The sequence below is a fragment of the Entelurus aequoreus genome, linkage group LG17, assembly GCF_033978785.1.
Source record: "Entelurus aequoreus isolate RoL-2023_Sb linkage group LG17, RoL_Eaeq_v1.1, whole genome shotgun sequence".
In the NCBI taxonomy this organism is placed as follows: Eukaryota; Metazoa; Chordata; class Actinopteri; order Syngnathiformes; family Syngnathidae; genus Entelurus; species Entelurus aequoreus.
The window spans coordinates 17,515,337-17,542,889 of NC_084747.1; the positions used below are offsets into that span (position 1 = coordinate 17,515,337).

Genomic DNA, 27,553 nt, shown 5'->3' on the forward strand with positions numbered 1-27,553 from the left:
ACACAACTTTTGTTTTGAAGGGGGAATTGAAAACTTCCTGTTGATTTTTGCTGGGGGTTGTCAGTGTATGAAATCTAGGTCTAAGTGAGACCTAAATAGAGGTTTTTGTTTCATGTCTCTACGACATTCCTACTGGGAGTTACAGGCAGTTTTGTCGGTGTTTTCTTCCTAGGGGGCATTAGAGCGCAATTTTGAGTTTTGGGGTTTGGTTTTTTGATTAGATCGCAATTTTCGCCAGTCCTGATGTGTGTGTCCAATTTGGTGAGTTTTGAAGCATGTTAAGGGGGTCAAATTACAGCGGCGGTATAATAATAAAACGCTAGAAATACAATAGGGTCCTCTGTCCCAAAGGGACTCGGTCCCTAATAACTGAAAACATGTTTTATATTCTAGTTGCTTCAAAATAGCCTCCCTTTGCTCTGATTACTGCTTTGCACACTCTTGGCATTCTCTGGATGAGCTTCAAGAGGTAGTCAGTCGCCTGACAGAGTTTTCACTTCACAGGTGTGCTTGAAGCTCATCAAGAGAATGCCAGGAGTGTGCAAAGCAGTAATCAGCGCAAAGGGTGGCTATTTTTTGGAGAAACTAGAATATAAAACCTGTTTTCAGTTATTTCACCTTTTTTTTTGTGAAGTACACAACTTTGCACACTGTACCAAATAACATTTTCTTCGAGGTCGGTAAGCACAACCAGAGTTATTCCGTACATTAGGCGCACCGGGATATAAGGCGCCCTGTCGATTTTTGAGAAAATGAAAGGATTTTAAGTGCGCCTCGTAGTCCGAAAAATACGGTACATAAACTTTATAATTGTGAAATATATAGATAAATGTCCAACAAATGTGTTCCGTTAAACCACTAATGGTAACATAAGCCGGTGGGGTTTTTGTTGTATTTTTTTTTGCGGAAGTTGCAAACAGCACCTTTTAATTATTTTCATTTTATTTAAAAAAATATATATATATATATAATTTTTGTAGGTTACTTGTTTGGAACATTTGACATGTGTTTAATTGTATTTCTGGACCGTATATGTCAACAATTCAACAAACAAACAAATTCACAAAAATCCTGAGTTGATTCGATGTTATCGAAAAAGAAAATCCTTTTTTACGCAACTTTGAAACATCTTTTAAAAATGTAGGAATTATCGGCTGCAGCCATCACAAAGAAGTGCACGAATTCCAAGAGGGATTTAATACTTTTAAGAATTGTATCTGTAATTTGGACAGATTGCGATGAATGAATATTAAATAATTTAATCATTTGACAGCCCTCTAGGTTTTATTGCCTTATTTGTGTGGGATTTATGTGGAGAATCAAAGTTTGCTAAAGGGTTCGGTAGAGGCGATGTAAAGTAATTAAACTGAATTGTAATAAGGAGTATTTGTCAAACATGGCCGCCAGTAGTCAGTGTGTCTGCTGCGGGGAGATAACCCGAGGGGAAGCGTCTTTAATTAAAACATCGGCATGAAATCCCAAGCTTATGTTGGTAATAAAATTAACTTCTAGGTGAGGAAAATGTTGTATTATTTCCCAGGGTTTTAATACACTGACTAATTCCAGCTGCCATGGCGTTGACAGCCGTCGGATACACAACTCACCTCGCCGTCACCCCTCGCCAGCTATCGGCTTCCCACATAAACGTTCCGAATGAGCAAACAGGAAGTAGAAGCCAGTTCGTAAACATGTGAACTTGCATGAGAAGCAACTTGAAATACCAGGCCTGGTTTTGTGAGTAATCCGTTTGAAAGGATCCAATGGAAACCGAATCAAATATTTGTTTTCAAATGTAATCCGATGTTTTTATGTAGTCCCAAAAAAATTGCGACGTCTAATGTGATGGCAAAATGACCCGCGTGCGGACACGACGTCATGACGTCTTACGGAACCAAACATGGCTCCGGTTCCAGTAGGTCTCGGTCCTGGTGCATCTGTGGCAATTTCAAGGCAATCAAAGTCAACAATTTTCTGAACGTAATTATTGCGTGGAGAAGATTACCAGATTTTTCAGACTATAAGGCGCACCTTAAAATCCTTTCAGACAGTGCGCCTTATAACGCCTAATGTACGGAATCATTTTTGTTGTGCTTACCAACCTCAAAGCTATTTTGTTTGGTGTATATTTGTACCATGAATTGATTAACGTGGACCCCGACTTAAACAAGTTGTAAAACTTATTCGGGTGTTACCATTTAGTGGTCAGATGTACGAAATATGTACTGTACTGTGCAATCTACTAATAAAAGCCTCAATCAATCAATCAAAACTTGTATGAGAAGTAACTTGAAATACCAGGCCTGTGCTTAAATGGCCTGGTTTTGTGAGTAATCTGTTTGAAAGGATCCGATGGAAACCGAATCAAAATTATCTTCGGCTACGATCACGCCGCATGGTAGGACGGCCAATTCAGATTTAAAAAAAAATGTAATCCGATGTTTTTATGTAGTCCAAAAAAATTGCGAGGTCTAATAAGATCGCAAAATGACCCGCGTGCGGACACGACGTCATGACGTCTTACGGAACCAAACATGGCTCCGGTTCCAGTAGGTCTCAGTCCTGGTGCATCTGTGGCAATTTCAAGGCAATCAAAGTCAACAATTTTCTGAACGTAATTATTGCGTGGAGAAGATTACCAGATTTTTCAGACTATAAGGCGCACCTTAAAATCCTTTCAGACAGTGCGCCTTATAACGCCTAATGTACGGAATCATTTTTGTTGCGCTTACCAACCTCAAAGCTATTTTGTTTGGTATATATTTGTACCATGAATTGATTAACGTGGACCCCGACTTAAACAAGTTGTAAAACTTATTCGGGTGTTACCATTTAGTGGTCAATTGTACGAAATATGTACTGTGCTGTGCAATCTACTAGTAAAAGTCTCAATCAATCAATCAAAACTTGTATGAGAAGTAACTTGAAATACCAGGCCTGTGCTTAAATGGCCTGGTTTTGTGAGTAATCTGTTTGAAAGGATCCGATGGAAACCGAATCAAAATGATCTTCGGCTACGATCACACCGCATGGTAGGACGGCCAATTCAGATTTTTAAAAAAATGTAATCCGATGTTTTTATGTAGTCCAAAAAAATTGCGACGTCTAATAAGATCGCAAAATGACCCGCGTGCGGACACGACGTCATGACGTCTTACGGAACCAAACATGGCTCCGGTTCCAGTAGGTCTCGGTCCTGGTGCATCTGTGGCAATTTCAAGGCAATCAAAGTCAACAATTTTCTGAACGTAATTATTGCGTGGAGAAGATTACCGTATTTTTCAGACTATAAGGCGCACCTTAAAATCCTTTCAGACAGTGTGCCTTATAACGCCTAATGTACGGAATCATTTTTGTTGCGCTTACCAACCTCAAAGCTATTTTGTTTGGTGTATATTTGTACCATGAATTGATTAACGTGGACCCCGACTTAAACAAGTTGTAAAACTTATTCGGGTGTTACCATTTAGTGGTCAATTGTACGGAATATGTACCGTATTTTTCGGAGTATAAGTCGCACCGGAGTATAAGTCGCACTGGCCGAAAATGCATAATAAAGAAGGAAAAAACATATATAAGTCGCACTGGAGTATAAGTCGCATTTTTGGGGGAAATTTATTTGATAAAAGCCAACACCAAGAATATTCATTTGAAGGGCGATTTAAAATAAATAAAGAATAGTGAACAACAGGCTGAATAAGTGTACGTTATATGAGGCATAAATAACCAACTGAGAACGTGCCTGGTATGTTAACGTAACATATTATGGTAAGAGTCATTCAAATAACTATAAAATGTAGAACATGCTATACGTTTACTAAACAATCTGTCACTCCTAATCGCTAAATCTTATACGTCTAGTCTCTTACATGAATGAGCTAAATAATATTATTTGATATTTTATGGTAATGTGTTAATAATTTCACACATAAGGCGCTCCTGAGTATAAGTCGCACCCCCGGCCAAACTATGAAAAAAACTGCGACTTATAGTCCGAAAAATACGGTACTGTACTGTGCAATCTACTAAAAAAAGTTTCAATCGATCAATAAATCGATCAAAGGGTGACCAGTAGATGGCAGTCACACATAAGAGATACGTGTAGACTGCCATATGACGCCGGTAAAGTGAAGTACCAATGATTGTCACACACACACTAGGTGTGGCGAAATTATTCTCTGCATTTGACCCATCACCCTTGATCACCCCCCGGGAGGTGAGGGGAGCGGTGGGCAGCAGCGGTGGCCGCGCCCGGGAATCATTTCTGGTGATTCAACCCCCAATTCCAACCCTTGATGCTGAGTGCCAAGCAGGGAGGTAATGGCTCCCATTTTTATAGTCTTTGGTATGACTCGGCCGGGATTTGAACTCACGACCTACCGATCTCAGGGCGGACACTCTAACCACTCAACGCCAAAACTTTGAATGTTCCATTGGGAATATAGAACATTACACACGCCGCTCAAAAAGCTATGAAGCCACACCGCTTGATACGGCTCCAGTAGTCAGACGTACTCTTCAACACACGAGTATTATTATGGTGTGTGTATAAGGACCGCAAAATGGCAACTAAGAGGAGACAATTTATCGGGAGTTTTGTTTCGCAATATTATGCAAAACCAACTTTTCTTACCTTCTGGTACCTGCTGATGTGTATTTGGGATCTGCATAAGTCCTGAAAATGTGTGCGCGTCCGCTTTTGGAGGATGAATGTCCCATAACAAGAAGAGAGAGAAAAAGAAGAAGCTTATCGACAACGGAGTCGCCACGGACTACAATGGCGGACGCGCGCACATTTTCAGGACTTATGCAGATCCCAAATAAAGATCAGCAGGTACCAGAAGGTAAGAAAAGTTGGTTTTGCATAATATTGCGAAACAAAACGCCAGGTAAAATGTCGGCTAACAGGTAGCATTTTGCAGTCCTTATACACACACTGTACTAATACTCGTATGTTGAAGAGCAGGCGCCGACAATCCATCAAGCGGTGCGGCTTCACAGCGTTTTGAGCGCCGTGTGTAATGTTCTATATTCCCAATGGAACATTTAAAGTTTTGGTGTTGTTTACTTGAGTCATATTGCAGTCTACACATATCTCTTATGTGTGACTGCCATCTACTGGTTACACATATTATTACACCATGTAACTTTGATTTGACCATTGAAATTTGGTCATTTTCCAACCAACATTTTACAACACAAATACAACGTTGAAACGACATGCTTTTTGACAACGTTGAATCAATGTCATTTTCCATCCAATATTTTATCATCAACTGGTTATACTTATCATTACACCATGTACCAAATAAAATTGCTTCGACGTCGGTAAGCACAACCAAACTTATTCCGTACATTAGGCGCACCGGGTTATAAGGCCTACTGTCGATTTTTGAGAAAATGAAAGAATTTTAAATGCGCCTTATAGTCCAAAAATTACGGTAGCATTTTTGCACTAGGTCCTTACAATTAGCAGTCATGTAGAATATATTTTCCTAGTATTAACATTGAATCAATGTTAGGTTCTAACGTTGATTTGACCATTGAAATTTGGTCATTTTCCATCCAATATTTTATCATTTTGATTGATTGATTGAAACTTGTATTAGTAGATTGCACAGTACAGTACATATTCCGTACAATTGACCACTAAATGGTAACACCCGGATAAGTTTTTCAACTTGTTTAAGTCGGGGTCCACGTTAATCAATTCATCTACTGGTTACATTTATTATTACACCATGTACCAAATAAAATAGCTTCGAGGTCGGTAAGCACAACCAGAATTATTCCGTACATTAGGCGCACCGGGTTATAAGGCGCACTGTCGATTTTTGAGAAAATGAAATAATTTTAAATGCGCCTTATAGTCCGAAAAATACGGTAGCATTTTTGCACTAGGTCCTTACAATTAGCAGTCATGTAGAAGATATTTGCCTAGTATTAACATTGAATCAATGTTAGGTTCTAACTTTGATTTGACCATTGAAATTTGGTGATTTACCAACCAATATTCTACAAAACAAATACAACATTGAAACAACATGCTTTTTGACAACGTTGAATCAATGTCAGGTTGTGACGTTGATTTGACCATTGAAATTTGGTCATTTCTCAACCAATATTTTACAACACAAATACACTGTTGAAACAACATGCTTTTTGACAACGTTGAATCAATGTCATTTACCATCCAATATTTTATCATCAACTGGTTACACTTATCATTACACCATCGATTTTTGAGAAAATGAAAGAATTTTACATGCGCCTTATAGTCCGAAAAATACGGTAGCATTTTTGCACTAGGTCCTGACAATTAGCAGTCATGTAGAAGATATTTGACTAGAATTAACATTGAATCAATGTTAGGTTCTAACTTTGATTTGACCATTGAAATTTGGTGATTTACCAACCAATATTCTGCAACACAAATACAACGTTGAAACGACATGCTTTTTGACAACGTTGAATCAATGTCATTTTCCATCCAATATTTTACGATCAACTGGTTATACTTATCATTACACTATGTACCAAATAAAATAGTTTCGACGTCGGTAAGCACAACCAAACTTATTCCGTACATTAGGCGCACCGTGTTATAAGGCCTACTGTCGATTTTTGAGAAAATGAAAGAATTTTAAATGCGCCTTATAGTCCGAAAAATACGGTAGCATTTTTGCACTAGGTCTTTACAATTAGCAGCCATATAGAATATATTTTCCTAGTATTAACATTGAATCAATGTTAGGTTCTAACTTTGATTTGACCATTGAAATTTGGTGATTTACCAACCAATATTCTACAACACAAATACAACGTTGAAACGACATGCTTTTTGACAACGTTGAATCAATGTCATTTTCCATCCAATATTTTATGATCAACTGGTTATACTTATCATTACACTATGTACCAAATAAAATAGTTCCGACGTCGGTAAGCACAACCAAACTTATTCCGTACGTTAGGCGCACCGGGTTATAAGGCCTACTGTCGATTTTTGAGAAAATGAAAGAATTTTAAATGCGCCTTATAGTCCGAAAAATACGGTAGCATTTTTGCACTAGGTCTTTACAATTAGCAGCCATATAGAATATATTTTCCTAGTATTAACATTGAATCAATGTTAGGTTCTAACGTTGATTTAACCATTGAAATTTGGTCATTTCTCAACCAATATTTTACAACACAAAAATACAACGTTGAAACAACGTGCTTTTTGACAACGTTGAATCAATGTCAGGTTCTAACGTTGATTTGACCATTGAAATTTGGTAATTTCCCATCCAATATTTTATCATTTTGATTGATTGATTGAAACTTTTATTAGTAGATTGCACAGTACAGTACATATTCCGTACAATTGACCACTAAATGGTAACACCCCAATAAGTTTTTCAACTTGTTTAAGTCGGGGTCCACGTTAATCAATTCATCTACTGGTTACATTTATTATTACACCATGTACCAAATAGAATAGCTTCGAGGTCGGTAAGCACAACCAGAATTATTCCGTACATTAGGCGCACCGGGTTATAAGGCGAACTGTCGATTTTTGAGAAAATGAAATAATTTTAAATGCGCCTTATAGTCCGAAAAATACGGTAGCATTTTTGCACTAGGTCCTAATCAATGTCATTTTCCATCCAATATTTTATGATCAACTGGTTATACTTATCATTACACTATGTACCAAATAAAATAGTTTCGACGTCGGTAAGCACAACCAAACTTATTCCGTACATTAGGCGCACCGTGTTATAAGGCCTACTGTCGATTTTTGAGAAAATGAAAGAATTTTAAATGCGCCTTATAGTCCGAAAAATACGGTAGCATTTTTGCACTAGGTCCTGACAATTAGCAGTCATGTAGAAGATATTTGACTAGAATTAACATTGAATCAATGTTAGGTTCTAACTTTGATTTGACCATTGAAATTTGGTGATTTACCAACCAATATTCTACAACACAAATACAACGTTGAAACGACATGCTTTTTGACAACGTTGAATCAATGTCATTTTCCATCCAATATTTTACGATCAACTGGTTATACTTATCATTACACTATGTACCAAATAAAATAGTTTCGACGTCGGTAAGCACAACCAAACTTATTCCGTACATTAGGCGCACCGTGTTATAAGGCCTACTGTCGATTTTTGAGAAAATGAAAGAATTTTAAATGCGCCTTATAGTCCGAAAAATACGGTAGCATTTTTGCACTAGGTCTTTACAATTAGCAGCCATATAGAATATATTTTCCTAGTATTAACATTGAATCAATGTTAGGTTCTAACTTTGATTTGACCATTGAAATTTGGTGATTTACCAACCAATATTCTACAACACAAATACAACGTTGAAACGACATGCTTTTTGACAACGTTGAATCAATGTCATTTTCCATCCAATATTTTATGATCAACTGGTTATACTTATCATTACACTATGTACCAAATAAAATAGTTCCGACGTCGGTAAGCACAACCAAACTTATTCCGTACGTTAGGCGCACCGGGTTATAAGGCCTACTGTCGATTTTTGAGAAAATGAAAGAATTTTAAATGCGCCTTATAGTCCGAAAAATACGGTAGCATTTTTGCACTAGGTCTTTACAATTAGCAGCCATATAGAATATATTTTCCTAGTATTAACATTGAATCAATGTTAGGTTCTAACGTTGATTTAACCATTGAAATTTGGTCATTTCTCAACCAATATTTTACAACACAAAAATACAACGTTGAAACAACGTGCTTTTTGACAACGTTGAATCAATGTCAGGTTCTAACGTTGATTTGACCATTGAAATTTGGTAATTTCCCATCCAATATTTTATCATTTTGATTGATTGATTGAAACTTTTATTAGTAGATTGCACAGTACAGTACATATTCCGTACAATTGACCACTAAATGGTAACACCCCAATAAGTTTTTCAACTTGTTTAAGTCGGGGTCCACGTTAATCAATTCATCTACTGGTTACATTTATTATTACACCATGTACCAAATAGAATAGCTTCGAGGTCGGTAAGCACAACCAGAATTATTCCGTACATTAGGCGCACCGGGTTATAAGGCGAACTGTCGATTTTTGAGAAAATGAAATAATTTTAAATGCGCCTTATAGTCCGAAAAATACGGTAGCATTTTTGCACTAGGTCCTAATCAATGTCATTTTCCATCCAATATTTTATGATCAACTGGTTATACTTATCATTACACTATGTACCAAATAAAATAGTTTCGACGTCGGTAAGCACAACCAAACTTATTCCGTACATTAGGCGCACCGTGTTATAAGGCCTACTGTCGATTTTTGAGAAAATGAAAGAATTTTAAATGCGCCTTATAGTCCGAAAAATACGGTAGCATTTTTGCACTAGGTCCTGACAATTAGCAGTCATGTAGAAGATATTTGACTAGAATTAACATTGAATCAATGTTAGGTTCTAACTTTGATTTGACCATTGAAATTTGGTGATTTACCAACCAATATTCTACAACACAAATACAACGTTGAAACGACATGCTTTTTGACAACGTTGAATCAATGTCATTTTCCATCCAATATTTTACGATCAACTGGTTATACTTATCATTACACTATGTACCAAATAAAATAGTTTCGACGTCGGTAAGCACAACCAAACTTATTCCGTACATTAGGCGCACCGTGTTATAAGGCCTACTGTCGATTTTTGAGAAAATGAAAGAATTTTAAATGCGCCTTATAGTCCGAAAAATACGGTAGCATTTTTGCACTAGGTCTTTACAATTAGCAGCCATATAGAATATATTTTCCTAGTATTAACATTGAATCAATGTTAGGTTCTAACTTTGATTTGACCATTGAAATTTGGTGATTTACCAACCAATATTCTACAACACAAATACAACGTTGAAACGACATGCTTTTTGACAACGTTGAATCAATGTCATTTTCCATCCAATATTTTATGATCAACTGGTTATACTTATCATTTCAGTATGTACCAAATAAAATAGTTTCGACGTCGGTAAGCACAACCAAACTTATTCCGTACATTAGGCGCACCGGGTTATAAGGCCTACTGTCGATTTTTGAGAAAATGAAAGAATTTTAAATGCGCCTTATAGTCCGAAAAATACGGTAGCATTTTTGCACTAGGTCTTTACAATTAGCAGCCATATAGAATATATTTTCCTAGTATTAACATTGAATCAATGTTAGGTTCTAACTTTGATTTGACCATTGAAATTTGGTGATTTACCAACCAATATTCTACAACACAAATACAACGTTGAAACGACATGCTTTTTGACAACGTTGAATCAATGTCATTTTCCATCCAATATTTTATGATCAACTGGTTATACTTATCATTACACTATGTACCAAATAAAATAGTTTCGACGTCGGTAAGCACAACCAAACTTATTCCGTACGTTAGGCGCACCGGGTTATAAGGCCTACTGTCGATTTTTGAGAAAATGAAATAATTTTAAATGCGCCTTATAGTCCGAAAAATACGGTAGCATTTTTGCACTAGGTCTTTACAATTAGCAGTCATATAGAAGATATTTTCCTAGTATTAACATTGAATCAATGTTAGGTTCTAACGTTGATTTAACCATTGAAATTTGGTCATTTCTCAACCAATATTTTACAACACAAAAATACAACGTTGAAACAACGTGCTTTTTGACAACGTTGAATCAATGTTAGGTTCTAACGTTGATTTGACCATTGAAATTTGGTCATTTTCCATCCAATATTTTATCATTTTGATTGATTGATTGAAACTTTTATTAGTAGATTGCACAGTACAGTACATATTCCGTACAATTGACCACTAAATGGTAACACCCCAATAAGTTTTTCAACTTGTTTAAGTCGGGGTCCACGTTAATCAATTCATCTACTGGTTACATTTATTATTACACCATGTACCAAATAAAATAGCTTCGAGGTCGGTAAGCACAACCAGAATTATTCCGTACATTAGGCGCACCGGGTTATAAGGCGCACTGTCGATTTTTGAGAAAATGAAATAATTTTAAATGCGCCTTATAGTCCGAAAAATACGGTAGCATTTTTGCACTAGGTCCTTACAATTAGCAGTCATGTAGAAGATATTTGCCTAGTATTAACATTGAATCAATGTTAGGTTCTAACTTTGATTTGACCATTGAAATTTGGTGATTTACCAACCAATATTCTACAAAACAAATACAACATTGAAACAACATGCTTTTTGACAACGTTGAATCAATGTCAGGTTGTGACGTTGATTTGACCATTGAAATTTGGTCATTTCTCAACCAATATTTTACAACACAAATACACTGTTGAAACAACATGCTTTTTGACAACGTTGAATCAATGTCATTTACCATCCAATATTTTATCATCAACTGGTTACACTTATCATTACACCATCGATTTTTGAGAAAATGAAAGAATTTTACATGCGCCTTATAGTCCGAAAAATACGGTAGCATTTTTGCACTAGGTCCTGACAATTAGCAGTCATGTAGAAGATATTTGACTAGAATTAACATTGAATCAATGTTAGGTTCTAACTTTGATTTGACCATTGAAATTTGGTGATTTACCAACCAATATTCTGCAACACAAATACAACGTTGAAACGACATGCTTTTTGACAACGTTGAATCAATGTCATTTTCCATCCAATATTTTACGATCAACTGGTTATACTTATCATTACACTATGTACCAAATAAAATAGTTTCGACGTCGGTAAGCACAACCAAACTTATTCCGTACATTAGGCGCACCGTGTTATAAGGCCTACTGTCGATTTTTGAGAAAATGAAAGAATTTTAAATGCGCCTTATAGTCCGAAAAATACGGTAGCATTTTTGCACTAGGTCTTTACAATTAGCAGCCATATAGAATATATTTTCCTAGTATTAACATTGAATCAATGTTAGGTTCTAACTTTGATTTGACCATTGAAATTTGGTGATTTACCAACCAATATTCTACAACACAAATACAACGTTGAAACGACATGCTTTTTGACAACGTTGAATCAATGTCATTTTCCATCCAATATTTTACGATCAACTGGTTATACTTATCATTACACTATGTACCAAATAAAATAGTTTCGACGTCGGTAAGCACAACCAAACTTATTCCGTACATTAGGCGCACCGTGTTATAAGGCCTACTGTCGATTTTTGAGAAAATGAAAGAATTTTAAATGCGCCTTATAGTCCGAAAAATACGGTAGCATTTTTGCACTAGGTCTTTACAATTAGCAGCCATATAGAATATATTTTCCTAGTATTAACATTGAATCAATGTTAGGTTCTAACTTTGATTTGACCATTGAAATTTGGTGATTTACCAACCAATATTCTACAACACAAATACAACGTTGAAACGACATGCTTTTTGACAACGATGAATCAATGTCATTTTCCATCCAATATTTTATGATCAACTGGTTATACTTATCATTACACTATGTACCAAATAAAATAGTTCCGACGTCGGTAAGCACAACCAAACTTATTCCGTACGTTAGGCGCACCGGGTTATAAGGCCTACTGTCGATTTTTGAGAAAATGAAAGAATTTTAAATGCGCCTTATAGTCCGAAAAATACGGTAGCATTTTTGCACTAGGTCTTTACAATTAGCAGCCATATAGAATATATTTTCCTAGTATTAACATTGAATCAATGTTAGGTTCTAACGTTGATTTAACCATTGAAATTTGGTCATTTCTCAACCAATATTTTACAACACAAAAATACAACGTTGAAACAACGTGCTTTTTGACAACGTTGAATCAATGTCAGGTTCTAACGTTGATTTGACCATTGAAATTTGGTAATTTCCCATCCAATATTTTATCATTTTGATTGATTGATTGAAACTTTTATTAGTAGATTGCACAGTACAGTACATATTCCGTACAATTGACCACTAAATGGTAACACCCCAATAAGTTTTTCAACTTGTTTAAGTCGGGGTCCACGTTAATCAATTCATCTACTGGTTACATTTATTATTACACCATGTACCAAATAGAATAGCTTCGAGGTCGGTAAGCACAACCAGAATTATTCCGTACATTAGGCGCACCGGGTTATAAGGCGCACTGTCGATTTTTGAGAAAATGAAATAATTTTAAATGCGCCTTATAGTCCGAAAAATACGGTAGCATTTTTGCACTAGGTCCTAATCAATGTCATTTTCCATCCAATATTTTATGATCAACTGGTTATACTTATCATTACACTATGTACCAAATAAAATAGTTTCGACGTCGGTAAGCACAACCAAACTTATTCCGTACATTAGGCGCACCGTGTTATAAGGCCTACTGTCGATTTTTGAGAAAATGAAAGAATTTTAAATGCGCCTTATAGTCCGAAAAATACGGTAGCATTTTTGCACTAGGTCTTTACAATTAGCAGCCATATAGAATATATTTTCCTAGTATTAACATTGAATCAATGTTAGGTTCTAACTTTGATTTGACCATTGAAATTTGGTGATTTACCAACCAATATTCTACAACACAAATACAACGTTGAAACGACATGCTTTTTGACAACGTTGAATCAATGTCATTTTCCATCCAATATTTTACGATCAACTGGTTATACTTATCATTACACTATGTACCAAATAAAATAGTTTCGACGTCGGTAAGCACAACCAAACTTATTCCGTACATTAGGCGCACCGTGTTATAAGGCCTACTGTCGATTTTTGAGAAAATGAAAGAATTTTAAATGCGCCTTATAGTCCGAAAAATACGGTAGCATTTTTGCACTAGGTCTTTACAATTAGCAGCCATATAGAATATATTTTCCTAGTATTAACATTGAATCAATGTTAGGTTCTAACTTTGATTTGACCATTGAAATTTGGTGATTTACCAACCAATATTCTACAACACAAATACAACGTTGAAACGACATGCTTTTTGACAACGTTGAATCAATGTCATTTTCCATCCAATATTTTATGATCAACTGGTTATACTTATCATTTCAGTATGTACCAAATAAAATAGTTTCGACGTCGGTAAGCACAACCAAACTTATTCCGTACATTAGGCGCACCGGGTTATAAGGCCTACTGTCGATTTTTGAGAAAATGAAAGAATTTTAAATGCGCCTTATAGTCCGAAAAATACGGTAGCATTTTTGCACTAGGTCTTTACAATTAGCAGCCATATAGAATATATTTTCCTAGTATTAACATTGAATCAATGTTAGGTTCTAACTTTGATTTGACCATTGAAATTTGGTGATTTACCAACCAATATTCTACAACACAAATACAACGTTGAAACGACATGCTTTTTGACAACGTTGAATCAATGTCATTTTCCATCCAATATTTTATGATCAACTGGTTATACTTATCATTACACTATGTACCAAATAAAATAGTTTCGACGTCGGTAAGCACAACCAAACTTATTCCGTACGTTAGGCGCACCGGGTTATAAGGCCTACTGTCGATTTTTGAGAAAATGAAATAATTTTAAATGCGCCTTATAGTCCGAAAAATACGGTAGCATTTTTGCACTAGGTCTTTACAATTAGCAGTCATATAGAAGATATTTTCCTAGTATTAACATTGAATCAATGTTAGGTTCTAACGTTGATTTAACCATTGAAATTTGGTCATTTCTCAACCAATATTTTACAACACAAAAATACAACGTTGAAACAACGTGCTTTTTGACAACGTTGAATCAATGTTAGGTTCTAACGTTGATTTGACCATTGAAATTTGGTCATTTTCCATCCAATATTTTATCATTTTGATTGATTGATTGAAACTTTTATTAGTAGATTGCACAGTACAGTACATATTCCGTACAATTGACCACTAAATGGTAACACCCCAATAAGTTTTTCAACTTGTTTAAGTCGGGGTCCACGTTAATCAATTCATCTACTGGTTACATTTATTATTACACCATGTACCAAATAAAATAGCTTCGAGGTCGGTAAGCACAACCAGAATTATTCCGTACATTAGGCGCACCGGGTTATAAGGCGCACTGTCGATTTTTGACAAAATGAAATAAATTTAAATGCGCCTTATAGTCCGAAAAATACGGTAGCATTTTTGCACTAGGTCCTTACAATTAGCAGTCATGTAAAATATATTTTCCTAGTATTAACATTGAATCAATGTTAGGTTCTAACTTTGATTTGACCATTGAAATTTGGTGATTTACCAACCAATATTCTACAAAACAAATACAACATTGAAACAACATGCTTTTTGACAACGTTGAATCAATGTCAGGTTGTGACGTTGATTTGACCATTGAAATTTGGTAATTTCTCAACCAATATTTTACAACACAAATACAACGTTGAAACAACATGCTTTTTGACAACGTTGAATCAATGTCATTCACCATCCAATATTTTACCATCAACTGGTTACACTTATCATTACACCATCGATTTTTGAGAAAATTTAAGAATTTTAAATGCGCCTCATAGTCCGAAAAATATGGTAGCATTTTTGCACTAGGTCCTTACAATTAGCAGTCATGTAGAAGATATTTGCCTAGTATTAACATTGAATCAATGTTAGGTTCTAACTTTGATTTGACCATTGAAATTTGGTGATTTACCAACCAATATTCTACAACACAAATACAACGTTGAAACGACATGCTTTTTGACAACGTTGAATCAATGTCAGGTTGTGACGTTGATTTGACCATTGAAATTTGGTAATTTCTCAACCAATATTTTACAACACAAATACAACGTTGAAACAACATGCTTTTTGACAACGTTGAATCAATGTCATTTACCATCCAATATTTTATCATCAACTGGTTACACTTATCATTACACCATCGATTTTTGAGAAAATGAAAGAATTTTAAATGCGCCTTATAGTCCGAAAAATACGGTAGCATTTTTGCACTAGGTCTTTACAATTAGCAGTCATGTAGAAGATATTTGACTAGAATTAACATTGAATCAATGTTAGGTTCTAACTTTGATTTGACCATTGAAATTTGGTGATTTACCAACCAATATTCTACAACACAAATACAACGTTGAAACGACATGCTTTTTGACAACGTTGAATCAATGTCATTTTCCATCCAATATTTTATGATCAACTTGTTATACTTATCATTACACTATGTACCAAATAAAATAGTTTCGACGTCGGTAAGCACAACCAAACTTATTCCGTACATTAGGCGCACCGTGTTATAAGGCTTACTGTCGATTTTTGAGAAAATGAAAGAATTTTAAATGCGCCTAATAGTCCGAAAAATACGGTAGCATTTTTGCACTAGGTCTTTACAATTAGCAGCCATATAGAATATATTTTCCTAGTATTAACATTGAATCAATGTTAGGTTCTAACTTTGATTTGACCATTGAAATTTGGTGATTTACCAACCAATATTCTACAACACAAATACAACGTTGAAACGACATGCTTTTTGACAACGTTGAATCAATGTCATTTTCCATCCAATATTTTATGATCAACTGGTTATACTTATCATTACACTATGTACCAAATAAAATAGTTTCGACGTCGGTAAGCACAACCAAACTTATTCCGTACATTAGGCGCGCCGGGTTATAAGGCCTACTGTCGATTTTTGAGAAAATGAAAGAATTTTTAATGCGCCTTATAGTCCGAAAAATACACATTTTTGCACTAGGTCCTTACAATTAGCAGTCATATAGAAGATAGTTGCCTAGTATTAACATTGTGTTTCCTTGTGACTATTTTGTCCACTTGGTAAAGGGCTTGCCTTGTATTGACATTATGAAAGGTCAAATCCCTAGCATCGAGAAAATGTTACCCGTGGAGCAATTTAGTCGGTAGCGCTTACAGACATGTTGTATATACCCACAGATGGTGCCTCTCATGTGTTGGCCAGTCAATAAGGTCCACGCTGATTCATGCAGCAATGTGTGAAAAGTCCAAGGGGTTTGTTTGGCTAAAAGCCTCCTCTTAACAATCGGCGTGAGACAGCCTCACCAGGCTGCAACCCCGACGGCATCCCAGGCTCGTTAAACTTCACGGCCCAATTATCTCTCAGAGAAACTGACGACGGTCGGCGGAATGGCAGGCTATTTCATTTGTTGCTTTGTTTACAAACATACATGGCTGCTGCTTAGAATCTCCAAATGTTCTGCTGTTTAAATTAAGATATTTTTTTTGTTTACGTCCTAATGGTTAGACTTTCAAACAATAGCCATGACATGACGCCAGCTTCATCATTTTTAATTTCACTTGTGTGTTTGAAGTTAGTGCTGTTGGAAATAAAGATTTGACAAATGTCGAATTAATCAAAGAACCCATCAGTGGAAGAAAAACATCAAATGGAACCTCCAAAATCCAACAATTTTGATTTGATTTGACGAGGCAGATCAATACAATTAATATAACTGCAGTACCTATAAAAGACCACTAGGTGGTAGTGTTGTCCCGATACCAACATTTAAAAAAAGTAAAGTTAAACTACCAATGATTGTCACACACACACTAGGTGTGGTGAAATTTGTGCTCTGCATTTGACCCATCCCCTTGTTCACCCCTGGGAGGTGAGGGGAGCAGTGAGCAGTAGCGGTGGCCGCGCCCAGGAATCATTTTTGGTGATTTAACCCCCAATTCCAACCCTTGATGCTGAGTGCCAAGCAGGGAGGTAATGGGTCCCATTTTTATAGTCTTTGGTATGACTTGGTTTGAACTCACAACCTACCGATCTCAGGGCGGACACTCCAACCCAGTGTTTCCCACACATTCATTTATTTGTGCCACGAAAGAATTACGTCCGCCACAAATAAATAAATACATTAAAAAATATATATATAAAAAAAAATAAAAAAAAAAAATATATATATATATATATATATATATATATATATATATATATATATATATATATATATATATATATATATATATATATATATATATATATATATTTATTTTTTTATTTTTGTAATGTTTTTTTTTGTCCTGTCCAGCTTCTCAGGCAAATCATATAGTTGATGTAGATGCCCATATAGGCTGTTCAGATTTACTTTACAAAAGAGAAGTGTAGGATACTTCTCTTGTAGCCTTATTTGTATTTGACCACTACTGTTTTCTGTTTATTTGTTACTGACTGTGGCAGGACACCTCTGCCTCTGTTTCACTTTATGTTGCTGGTAAATAATATGGTTGTAGTAGTAGGCTAAAGTTAAATTATTTAGTATGCACTAATTAAAGGGGCAGAGCTTTAAGAGACATTTTAGCTTTTATATTTTATAAGATATATTTTTTGTAAGAACCACAATTAATAAATATATTTCAGTGAATAACTTATTGTTCAAATCTGTATATAAATATGTACATAAAGTGTTGTAATTATATTGTAAAATGGATGGATGGATGGAAGGACGTTTAAAACAAAACTGTTATTATTAATTAGTAAGTATACATTTTTTGAGCCTTTTAGAGAAAATCATATCATTGTAGTAAATTATGCAAATTACTCGACGATGTCATGGTGACCACGCCCATAGCCACGCCCCCACCGCCACAGGTATCTTGGCAGTTTATGGGAAACACTGCAACCACCAGTTAGTTGGTACTGGTTCCGGTACCAAAATTTATTTTGATACTTCTCTGTATTTTTCGATACTTTTCTAAATAAAGGGGACCACAAAAAATTGCTTTATGGGCGTTACTTTAACAAAAAATATTTCGGTATGTTTAACGTATTATGAGATTTTTTTTTTTGTTAAAATAAAAAAATGTTGTGATCCCCTTTTGGTACATTTTGGTACCAGTACCAAAATATTAGTATCGGGACAACCCTGCTACAAACACATGTAAAGTTAAGTTAAAGTTAAAGTACCCATGATTGTCACACACGCACTAGGTGTGGCGAAATTATTCCCTGCATTTGACCCATCACCCTTGATCAACCCCTGGGAGGTGAGGGGAGCAGTGAGCAGCAACAGTGGCCGCGCCCGGGAATCATTTTTGGTGATTTAACCCCTAATTCCAACCCTTGATGCTGAGTGCCAAGCAGGGAGGTAATGGGTCCCATTTGTATAGTCTTTGGTATGACGCGGCCGGGGTTTGAACTCACGACCTACCGATCTCAGGGCGGACACTCTAACCACTAGTGTCAAAGCGCTTTTGGGTACTTTGAAGGTAGAAAAGCGCTATACAAGTATAACCCATTTACCATTCTTTGAACCATATGTTTAACGTACACTACCGTTCAAAAGTTTGGGGTCACATTAAAATGTCCTTATTTTTCAATGAAGATAACTTTAAACTAGTCTTAACTTTAAAGAAGTACACTCTATACATTGCTAATGTGGTAAATGACTATTCTAGCTGCAAATGTCTGGTTTTTGGTGCAATATCTACACAGGTGTATAGAGGCCCATTTCCAGCAACTATCACTCCAGTGTTCTAATGGTACAATGTGTTTGCTCATTGGCTCAGAAGGCTAATTGGTGATTAGAAAACCCTTGTGCAATCATGTTCACACATCTGACAACAGTTTAGCTCGTTACAGAAGCTACAAAACTGACCTTCCTTTGAGCAGATTGAGTTTCTGGAGCATCACATTTGTGGGGTCAATTAAACGCTCAAAATGGCCAGAAAAAGAGAACTTTCATCTGAAACGCGACAGTCTATTCTTGTTCTTAGAAATGAAGGATATTCCACAAAATTGTTTGGGTGACCCCAAACTTTTGAACGGTAGTGTATTATGAGATTTTTTTTGGTTAAAATTACATTTTTTTGTGGTCACCTTTTGGTACATTTTGGTACCAGTACCAAAATATTAGTATCGGAACAACCCTACTACAAACACATGTACAGTTACACACCTACTCTACACTTAATTAACAATAATTTAGCTCGTGTTGGACTTTGGAGGTTCCACACTTCAGGTAAAAGAAGCAATTTTTTTTCTGACAACGACCAGGATATCTTACCGGTTTTTTTAGGCGTCCGGGTGAAGGTCCCTTTGACGGTGCGGCAGTGGGAGTTGTCCCCGCCGCAGACGCCGCATTTGTCCTCTGCTTTGCTCGAGCCGATTTCTTTGTCACAGCCAACTTTCTGAAGACCCCGCCCACACCATAAACAAAACAAAAAAAAACAACAACAACCCCACAAGAGTGCAGAGATTAGCAAACATTCAACCATCTCAGAGTCAATAATCATGGGCTGGGCATCAAAAGTCCCACAGCTAAACGAGGTGGAGGTGTGGAAACGAGGAACACAAGTTGTTTGAGGACACATATTGATTACAAAGATGACATCATCTGCAGGTATTGGCACGGTCTCGTGGCCTTACCACACACTCCCCGCGGACGCAGACGCTGTAGGCGTCCTTGTAGGAGCAGCGCGTCCCATCATGCACCAGTTGTTTCATGTAGGACACGTCCCCCGTCTCCTTCGACTGGCAGTACAGGTGGCATCTCTTGTTAGCTGCAGGACGACGGCAACATTAGTAACCCCCTAACATACTCTTTAAAATGACATGTCAAAAACTATATTTGTCCTACTTCTTTGACTGAAATATGACAAATGTCCAATTGAGAGAGTCATTTTTGATCCCCCATTTTGATCCCCTCTCAAACTCAACCAATATGGTGCTACTTTTCCCATTGAAAGCATGCAGCAAAATGTCCTTACCTCTAAGGTAGTGTGGAGAATGCAAATATGTTTAAGAGTTATTTCTTTATTCATAGCCATGTTTAGAGCAGCTAGTACTTTTCCTTTGTATATTCTACCAGTTTCTCTTTGTCTTCATACAAACCCCGTTTCTATATGAGTTGGGAAATTGTGTTAGATGTAAATATAAACAGAATACAATGATTTTCAAATCCTTTTCAACCCATATTCAATTGAATGCACTACAAGGACAACATATTTGATGTTCAAACTCATAAACTTTTTTTTTTTTTTTGCAAATAATAATTAACTTAGAATTTCATGGCTGCAACACGTGCCAAAGTAGTTGGGAAAGGGCATGTTCACCACTGTGATACATGGCCTTTCCTTTTAACAACACACATTAAACGTTTGGGAACTGAGGAGACACATTTTTGAAGCTTCTCAGGTGGAATTCTTTCCCATTCTTGCTTGATGTACAGCTTAAGTTGTTCAACAGTCCGGGGGTCTCCCTTGTGCTATTTTAGGCTTCATAATGCGCCACACATTTTCAATGGGAGACAGGTGTGGACTACAGGCAGGCCAGTCTAGTACCCGCACTCTTTTACTATGAAGCCACGTTGATGTAACACGTGGCTTGGTATTGTCTTGCTGAAATAAGCAGGGGCGTCCATGGTAACGTTGCTTGGATAGCAACATATGTTGCTCCAAAACCTGTATGTACTTTTCAGCATTAATGGCGCCTTCACAGATGTGTAAGTTACCCATGTCTTGGGCACTAATACACCCCCATACCATCACACATGCTGGCTTTTCAACTTTGCGCCTATAACAATCCGGATGGTTCTTTTCCTCTTTGGTCCGGAGGACACGACGTCCACAGTTTCCAAAAACAATTTGAAATGTGGACTCGTCAGACCACAGAACACTTTTCCACTTTGTATCAGTCCATCTTAGATGAGCTCAGGCCCAGCGAAGCCGACGGCGTTTCTGGGTGTTGTTGATAAACGGTTTTCGCCTTGCATAGGATAGTTTTGACTTGCACTTACAGATGTAGTGACCAACTGTAGTTACTGACAGTGGGTTTCTGAAGTGTTCCTGAGCCCATGTGGTGATATCCTTTACACACTGATGTTGCTTGTTGATGCAGTACAGCCTGAGGGATGGAAGGTCACGGGCTTAGCTGCTTACGTGCAGTGATTTCTCTAGATTCTCTGAACCCTTTGATGATATTACGGAGCGTAGATGGTGAAATCCCTAAATTCCTTGCAATAGCTGGTTGAGAAAGGTTGTTCTTAAACTGTTCAACAATTTGCTCAGGCATTTGTTGACAAAGTGGTGACCCTCGCCCCATCCTTGTTTGTGAATGACTGAGCATTTCATGGAATCTACTTTTATACCCAATCATGGCACCCACCTGTTCCCAATTTGCCTGTTCACCTGTGGGATGTTCCAAATAAGTGTTTGATGAGCATTCCTCAACTTTATCAGTATTTATTGCCACCTTTCCCAACTTCTTTGTCACGTGTTGCTGGCACCAAATTCTAAAGTTAATGATTATTTAATTAATGTTAATGTTTATCAGTTTGAACATCAAATATGTTGTCTTTGTAGCGTATTCAACTGAATATGGGTTGAAAAGGATTTGCAAATCATTGTATTCCGTTTATATTTACATCTAACACAATTTCCCAACTCATATGGAAACAGGGTTTGTAGGTCTGTTTAGTCCAGTGGTTCTCAAACTTTTTTTGTCATCCCCCACTTTGGACAAGGGGGAGTTTTCAAGCCCCACCTGCCCCCATCACCCCAACAGAACGCTAATGCCAAGCTTAACATTTTCAAATTTATCAAACATCAAGTAACATCAAGTTTTATACATTCAAACTCAATAACATAAAATAAAATCAAGTTCAATAATAAATAAAATAACTGTGCAGCTGTGGTATAACTTGCATCAAGTTCAATATCAAATAAAATAACTTGCATCAATTCAATAATAAATAAAACAAAAGTGTTATAACTTGCATCAAGTTCAATAATAAATGAAATAAAAGTGTTATAACTTGCATCAAGTTCAATAATAAATCAAAAAAGTGTTATAACTTGCATCAAGTTCAATAATAAATGAAATAAAAGTGTTATAACTTGCATCAAGTTCAATAATAAATCAAAAAAGTGTTATAACTTGCATCAAGTTCAATAATAAATCAAATAAAAGTGTTATAACTTGCATCAAGTTCAATAATAAATCAAATATCTTGCATCAAGTTCAATAATAAATGAAAATAAAACTGCCACTTTGCAATCTTTGCCAAAAAAAGGAGGACAGGGCAAGTGAACATGAGTTTTACAGTACTCCAGCATTAGTGGCTGCAATGAGCCTGTTTTGCACTGCACAGCTTTTCAAATCGGGGTTGCAGGCTTGACACTGCCACTGTTAAAACCTCATTGAGTTCGGGGCTGAGCTGCCTTGACGCGAGTGTTTCCCGGTGAATGACACATTGTGTCCAATGCGCATTTGGCGCAACCCTCTTTATTAGAGCCTGCAGCCCGTTTCTTGACTTTGCCATGCGCGCCATCAGAGCAAAAGCCCACACAGTTTTCCCATTTAAGGTTGTGTTCTTTGAGGAAACTGTCCATTATCTTGAACAGCTCATCAGCAGTGGCTCTATTTTTTATGTATTTGCAAAACAGCAAATCCTCGCACAGTGACTCGCCATTCACAAAGCTTCCGCTTAGCCCCGCCCCCATTAGTTACTGTTGCTATGTCAGTAAACGTTCGCTCCTACCTAGAAATGTAAAGCCTACAGGAAAAATAAGTAATTTACATTTATCTATATAGCGGATTTCACAGACAGAATCACAAAGTGATTTCCAGTGTGTATAGAAAATGAAAGCATAGTAAAAAAAAAAATCAAAGAATATAATAATAAAAAAATTAAAAAAATCAAAGTGAAATTTCCTCCCGTTCCTCGCGCCCCACCTGTCATGTCTCTATTCCCCACATTTTGAGAAACGCTGGTTTAGTGTATTAGACATTGGAATGTGAATGCCTCCCCACCTTCTTGCCTTATCAGTGTTGGGACAGGGAGAGGCATCCCTTTTATGTGGCCAAACAGCTACATTTTTGTTTCATCTGACATCACATGGACAAAGATAAGACCTTCTGGAGGAAAGTTCTGTGGTCAGATGAAACAAAAATGTAGCTGTTTGGCCACAATACCCAGCTATATGTTTGGAGGAGAAAAGGTGAGACATTTGATCCCAGGAACACCATGCCCACCGTCAAGCATGGTGGTGGTAGTATTATGCTCTGGGGCCTGTTTTTCTGCTTTAAATGGGACAATGAAAACTTGCATTGTTATTCTCTGATGATAAAAACCCATTGGTAGGCGTATTTCCCGCTAAAGTAGTTCCAGGAGATTGACTGGTTTTAAGTGGGGAGAAAAAGATGACAGTTTGAACCACTCTGCTTTTAAAAAGTTACCTGAGGTTACGGGGAGAAAAAAAAAATGCATTAAAGTGTCAAACCCTGGAACATTAGTGCTCTTTATAACACAAATACGTCTCTTTTGTGACTCACCGTCCGGATGCTCGTAAGGCAGCCAGTGGTGTTTGGCGTTGTGGAGCTCAAAGTGAGAGTTGCGGAGTTGACACTGCTGCGCTCGGAAGTCTTCAAAGTGCTTGGGGCAGTCGTGGGTGTTGCACAGCTGATACTCGTAGTTCACCGCCGCGCAGTCCTGCCCGCCGTTGGAAGGACTTGGGGAGGACAAAGGCAAAAAGCGTTAGTTTCAAACGCTTGGAGAGGGCTATCTTTCAAAGGGCTGTCACTTTAAAGAAGCCCTACGCGTGCCGGCGGACGGACGAGCTGTCAAGCGCGAGCGCGGCTTTTTAATTTCCATTGAAAGCTAACAAAAGCAAACCTTTTCTGTTCCATTCAAGACTTTGATGGTAGGCAAATCCTTTCACATATTATTGACCATTGAACATTGACATGGCAGCTCCCGTGGATTTCACCGGCGGAAACCTTTAAATCAATCTTGTTTCGTAAAAAAACATAATTTATTGAATCGGCTTCCATTCCATTCCACACAAACACTTGTCAAAACTTGAATCCCTAAAGTGTTGCCTTTGCTACTAAATGCTCCAAACGAAAGCCGCTGTTCTGACAACTTGACATTTCCTCATTAATTATTAGTTGAATCAATGTCAGGTTGTGACGTTGATTTGACCATTGAAATTTGGTCATTTCCCAACCAATATTTTACAACACAAATACAGCGTTGAAACAACATCCTTTTTGACGACGTTTAATCAATGTTGGGTTCTGATGTTGATTTGACCATTGAAATTTGGTAGATTTCCAACCAACATTTTACAACACAAATACAACGTTGAAACAAGATACTTTTTGACAACATTTAATCAATGTTGGGTTCTGACGTTGATTTGACCATTGAAATTTGGTCATTTTCCAACCAACATTTTACAACACAAATACAATGTTGAAACAACATGCTTTTTGACAACGTTTAATCAATGTTGGGTTCTGACAATGATTTGACCATTGAAATTTGGTAGATTTCCAACCAACATTTTACAACACAAATACAACGTTGAAACAACATACTTTTTGGCTATGTTTATTCAATGTCAGGTTGTGACAATGATTTGACCATTGAAATGTGGTCATTTTCCAACCAACATTTTACAACACAAATACAACGTTGCAACAACATGCCTTTTGACAACGTTGAATCAATGTCAGGTGACGTTGATTTGACCATTGAATTTTGGTAATTTTCCAACCAACATTCTACAACACAAATACAACGTTGAAACAACATACTTTTTGACAACATTTAATCAATGTTGGGTTCTGACGTTTATTTGACCATTGAAATTTGTTCATTTTCCAACCGACATTTTACAACACAAATACAACATTAAAACAACATGCCTTTTGACAACGTTGAATCAATGTCAGGTTGTGACGTCAATTTGACCATTGAAATTTGGTAGTTTTCCAACCAACATTTTACGACACAAATACAACGTTGAAACAAGATCTTTTTTGACGACGTTTAATCAATGTTGGGTTCTGACGTTGATTTGACCATTGAAATTTGGTCATTTTCCAACCAACATTTTACAACACAAATACAACGTTGAAACAACATCCTTTTTGACGACGTTTAATCAATGTTGGGTTCTGACAATGATTTGACCATTGAAATTTGGTCATTTTCCAACCAACATTTTACAACACAAATACAACGTTGAAACAACATGCTTTTTGGCTATGTTTATTCAATGTTGGGTTCTGACGTTGATTTGACCATTGAAATTTGGTCATTTTCCAACCAACATTTTACAACACAAATACAACGTTGAAACAACATGCTTTTTGACAACGTTTAATCAATGTTGGGTTCTGACGTTGATTTGACCATTGAAATTTGGTAGATTTCCAACCAACATTTTACAACACAAATACAACGTTGAAACAACATACTTTTTGGCTATGTTTATTCAATGTCAGGTTGTGACGTTGATTTGACCATTGAAATTTGGTCATTTTCTAACCAACATTTTACAACACAAATACAACGTTGAAACAACATCCTGTTTGACAACGTTTAATCAATGTTGGGTTCTGACATTGATTTGACCTTTGAAATTTGGTCATTTCCCAACCAACATTTTACAACACAAATACAACGTTGAAGCAAGATACTTTTTGACAACATTTAATCAATGTTGGGTTCTGATGTTGATTTGACCATTAAATTTTGGTCATTTTCCAACCAAAACTCTACAACACAAATACAACGTTGAAATAATATGCTTTTTGACAACGTTGAATCAATGTCAGGTTCTAACGTTTATTTGACAATTGAATTTTGGTAATTTTCCAACCAACATTTTACAACACAAATACAACATTAAAACAACGTACTTTTTAACAATGTTGAATCAATGTCAGGTTCTAGCGTTGATTTGACAATTGAAATTTGGTAAATTTCCAACCAACATTTTACAACACAAATACAACGTTGAAACAACATCCTTTTTGACAACGTTGAATCAATGTCAGGTTGTGACGTTGATTTGACCAATGAAATTTGGTAAATTTCCAACCAACATTTTACAACACAAATACAACGTTGAAACAACATCCTTTTTGATGACATTTAATCAATATTGGGTTCTGACGTTGATTTGACCATTGAAATTTGGTCATTTTCTAACCAACATTTTACAACACAAATACAACGTTGAAACAACATGCTTTTTGACAACGTTTAATCAATGTTGGGTTGTGACGTTGATTTGACCATTGAAATTGGTCATTTTCCAACCAATATTTTACAAGACAAATACAACGTTGAAACAACATGCTTTTTAACAACTTTGAATCAATGTCAGGCTACTGTCACGTAAGATTTGTTTGTTCATGCCACAGCTAGTAAGTGTTCTAGTTCATGATTCCAGTGCTAAGTTTTGCTTGCCTCCTAGCCCATGCTAAGTACTTAGCTTCAAGTGCGATCGACACCTTGTAACCGTCGGGTTGTTTTCTGTTTTGTACCTCTTTGAGTCTTGTTTCAAGATTAAAATCATGTTCCTACCTGCAAGTCCTGTCCGGAGTCATCCGTTTGCACCCCGGGGGAACGAACCGCTCAGTAAGCCGCAACCAAACCGTGACAAAGTACTTTGTACTGTGTTTAATGAAGTAAAACTAAAAGCAGAGCGGTGCCATTGTTAAGAAAGTAGACTATTGCGGTTCCAGAGATACACCAAGCTCTACAGGATATTTTCAAACGTGAAATACCCCTCGAAAGTAAAACTGTGTTTTTTGGACATGTACCCCAG

General features: G+C 36.6%; 1 protein-coding gene across 1 annotated transcript in view; it reads right to left on the reverse strand.

The window, feature by feature from the left end:
- LOC133632119 (A disintegrin and metalloproteinase with thrombospondin motifs 3-like) overlaps positions 1-27,553 on the reverse strand; it is a 147,136-nt gene that overhangs the window by 82,558 nt on the left and 37,025 nt on the right. Inside the window, exons 6-8 of the mRNA XM_062024352.1 lie at positions 24,264-24,439; positions 20,358-20,491; positions 19,996-20,119 (exon numbers count right to left, since the gene is read on the reverse strand). Coding sequence (XP_061880336.1) covers positions 19,996-20,119; positions 20,358-20,491; positions 24,264-24,439 — 434 coding nt within the window. The remainder of the gene's footprint in view (positions 1-19,995; positions 20,120-20,357; positions 20,492-24,263; positions 24,440-27,553) is intronic.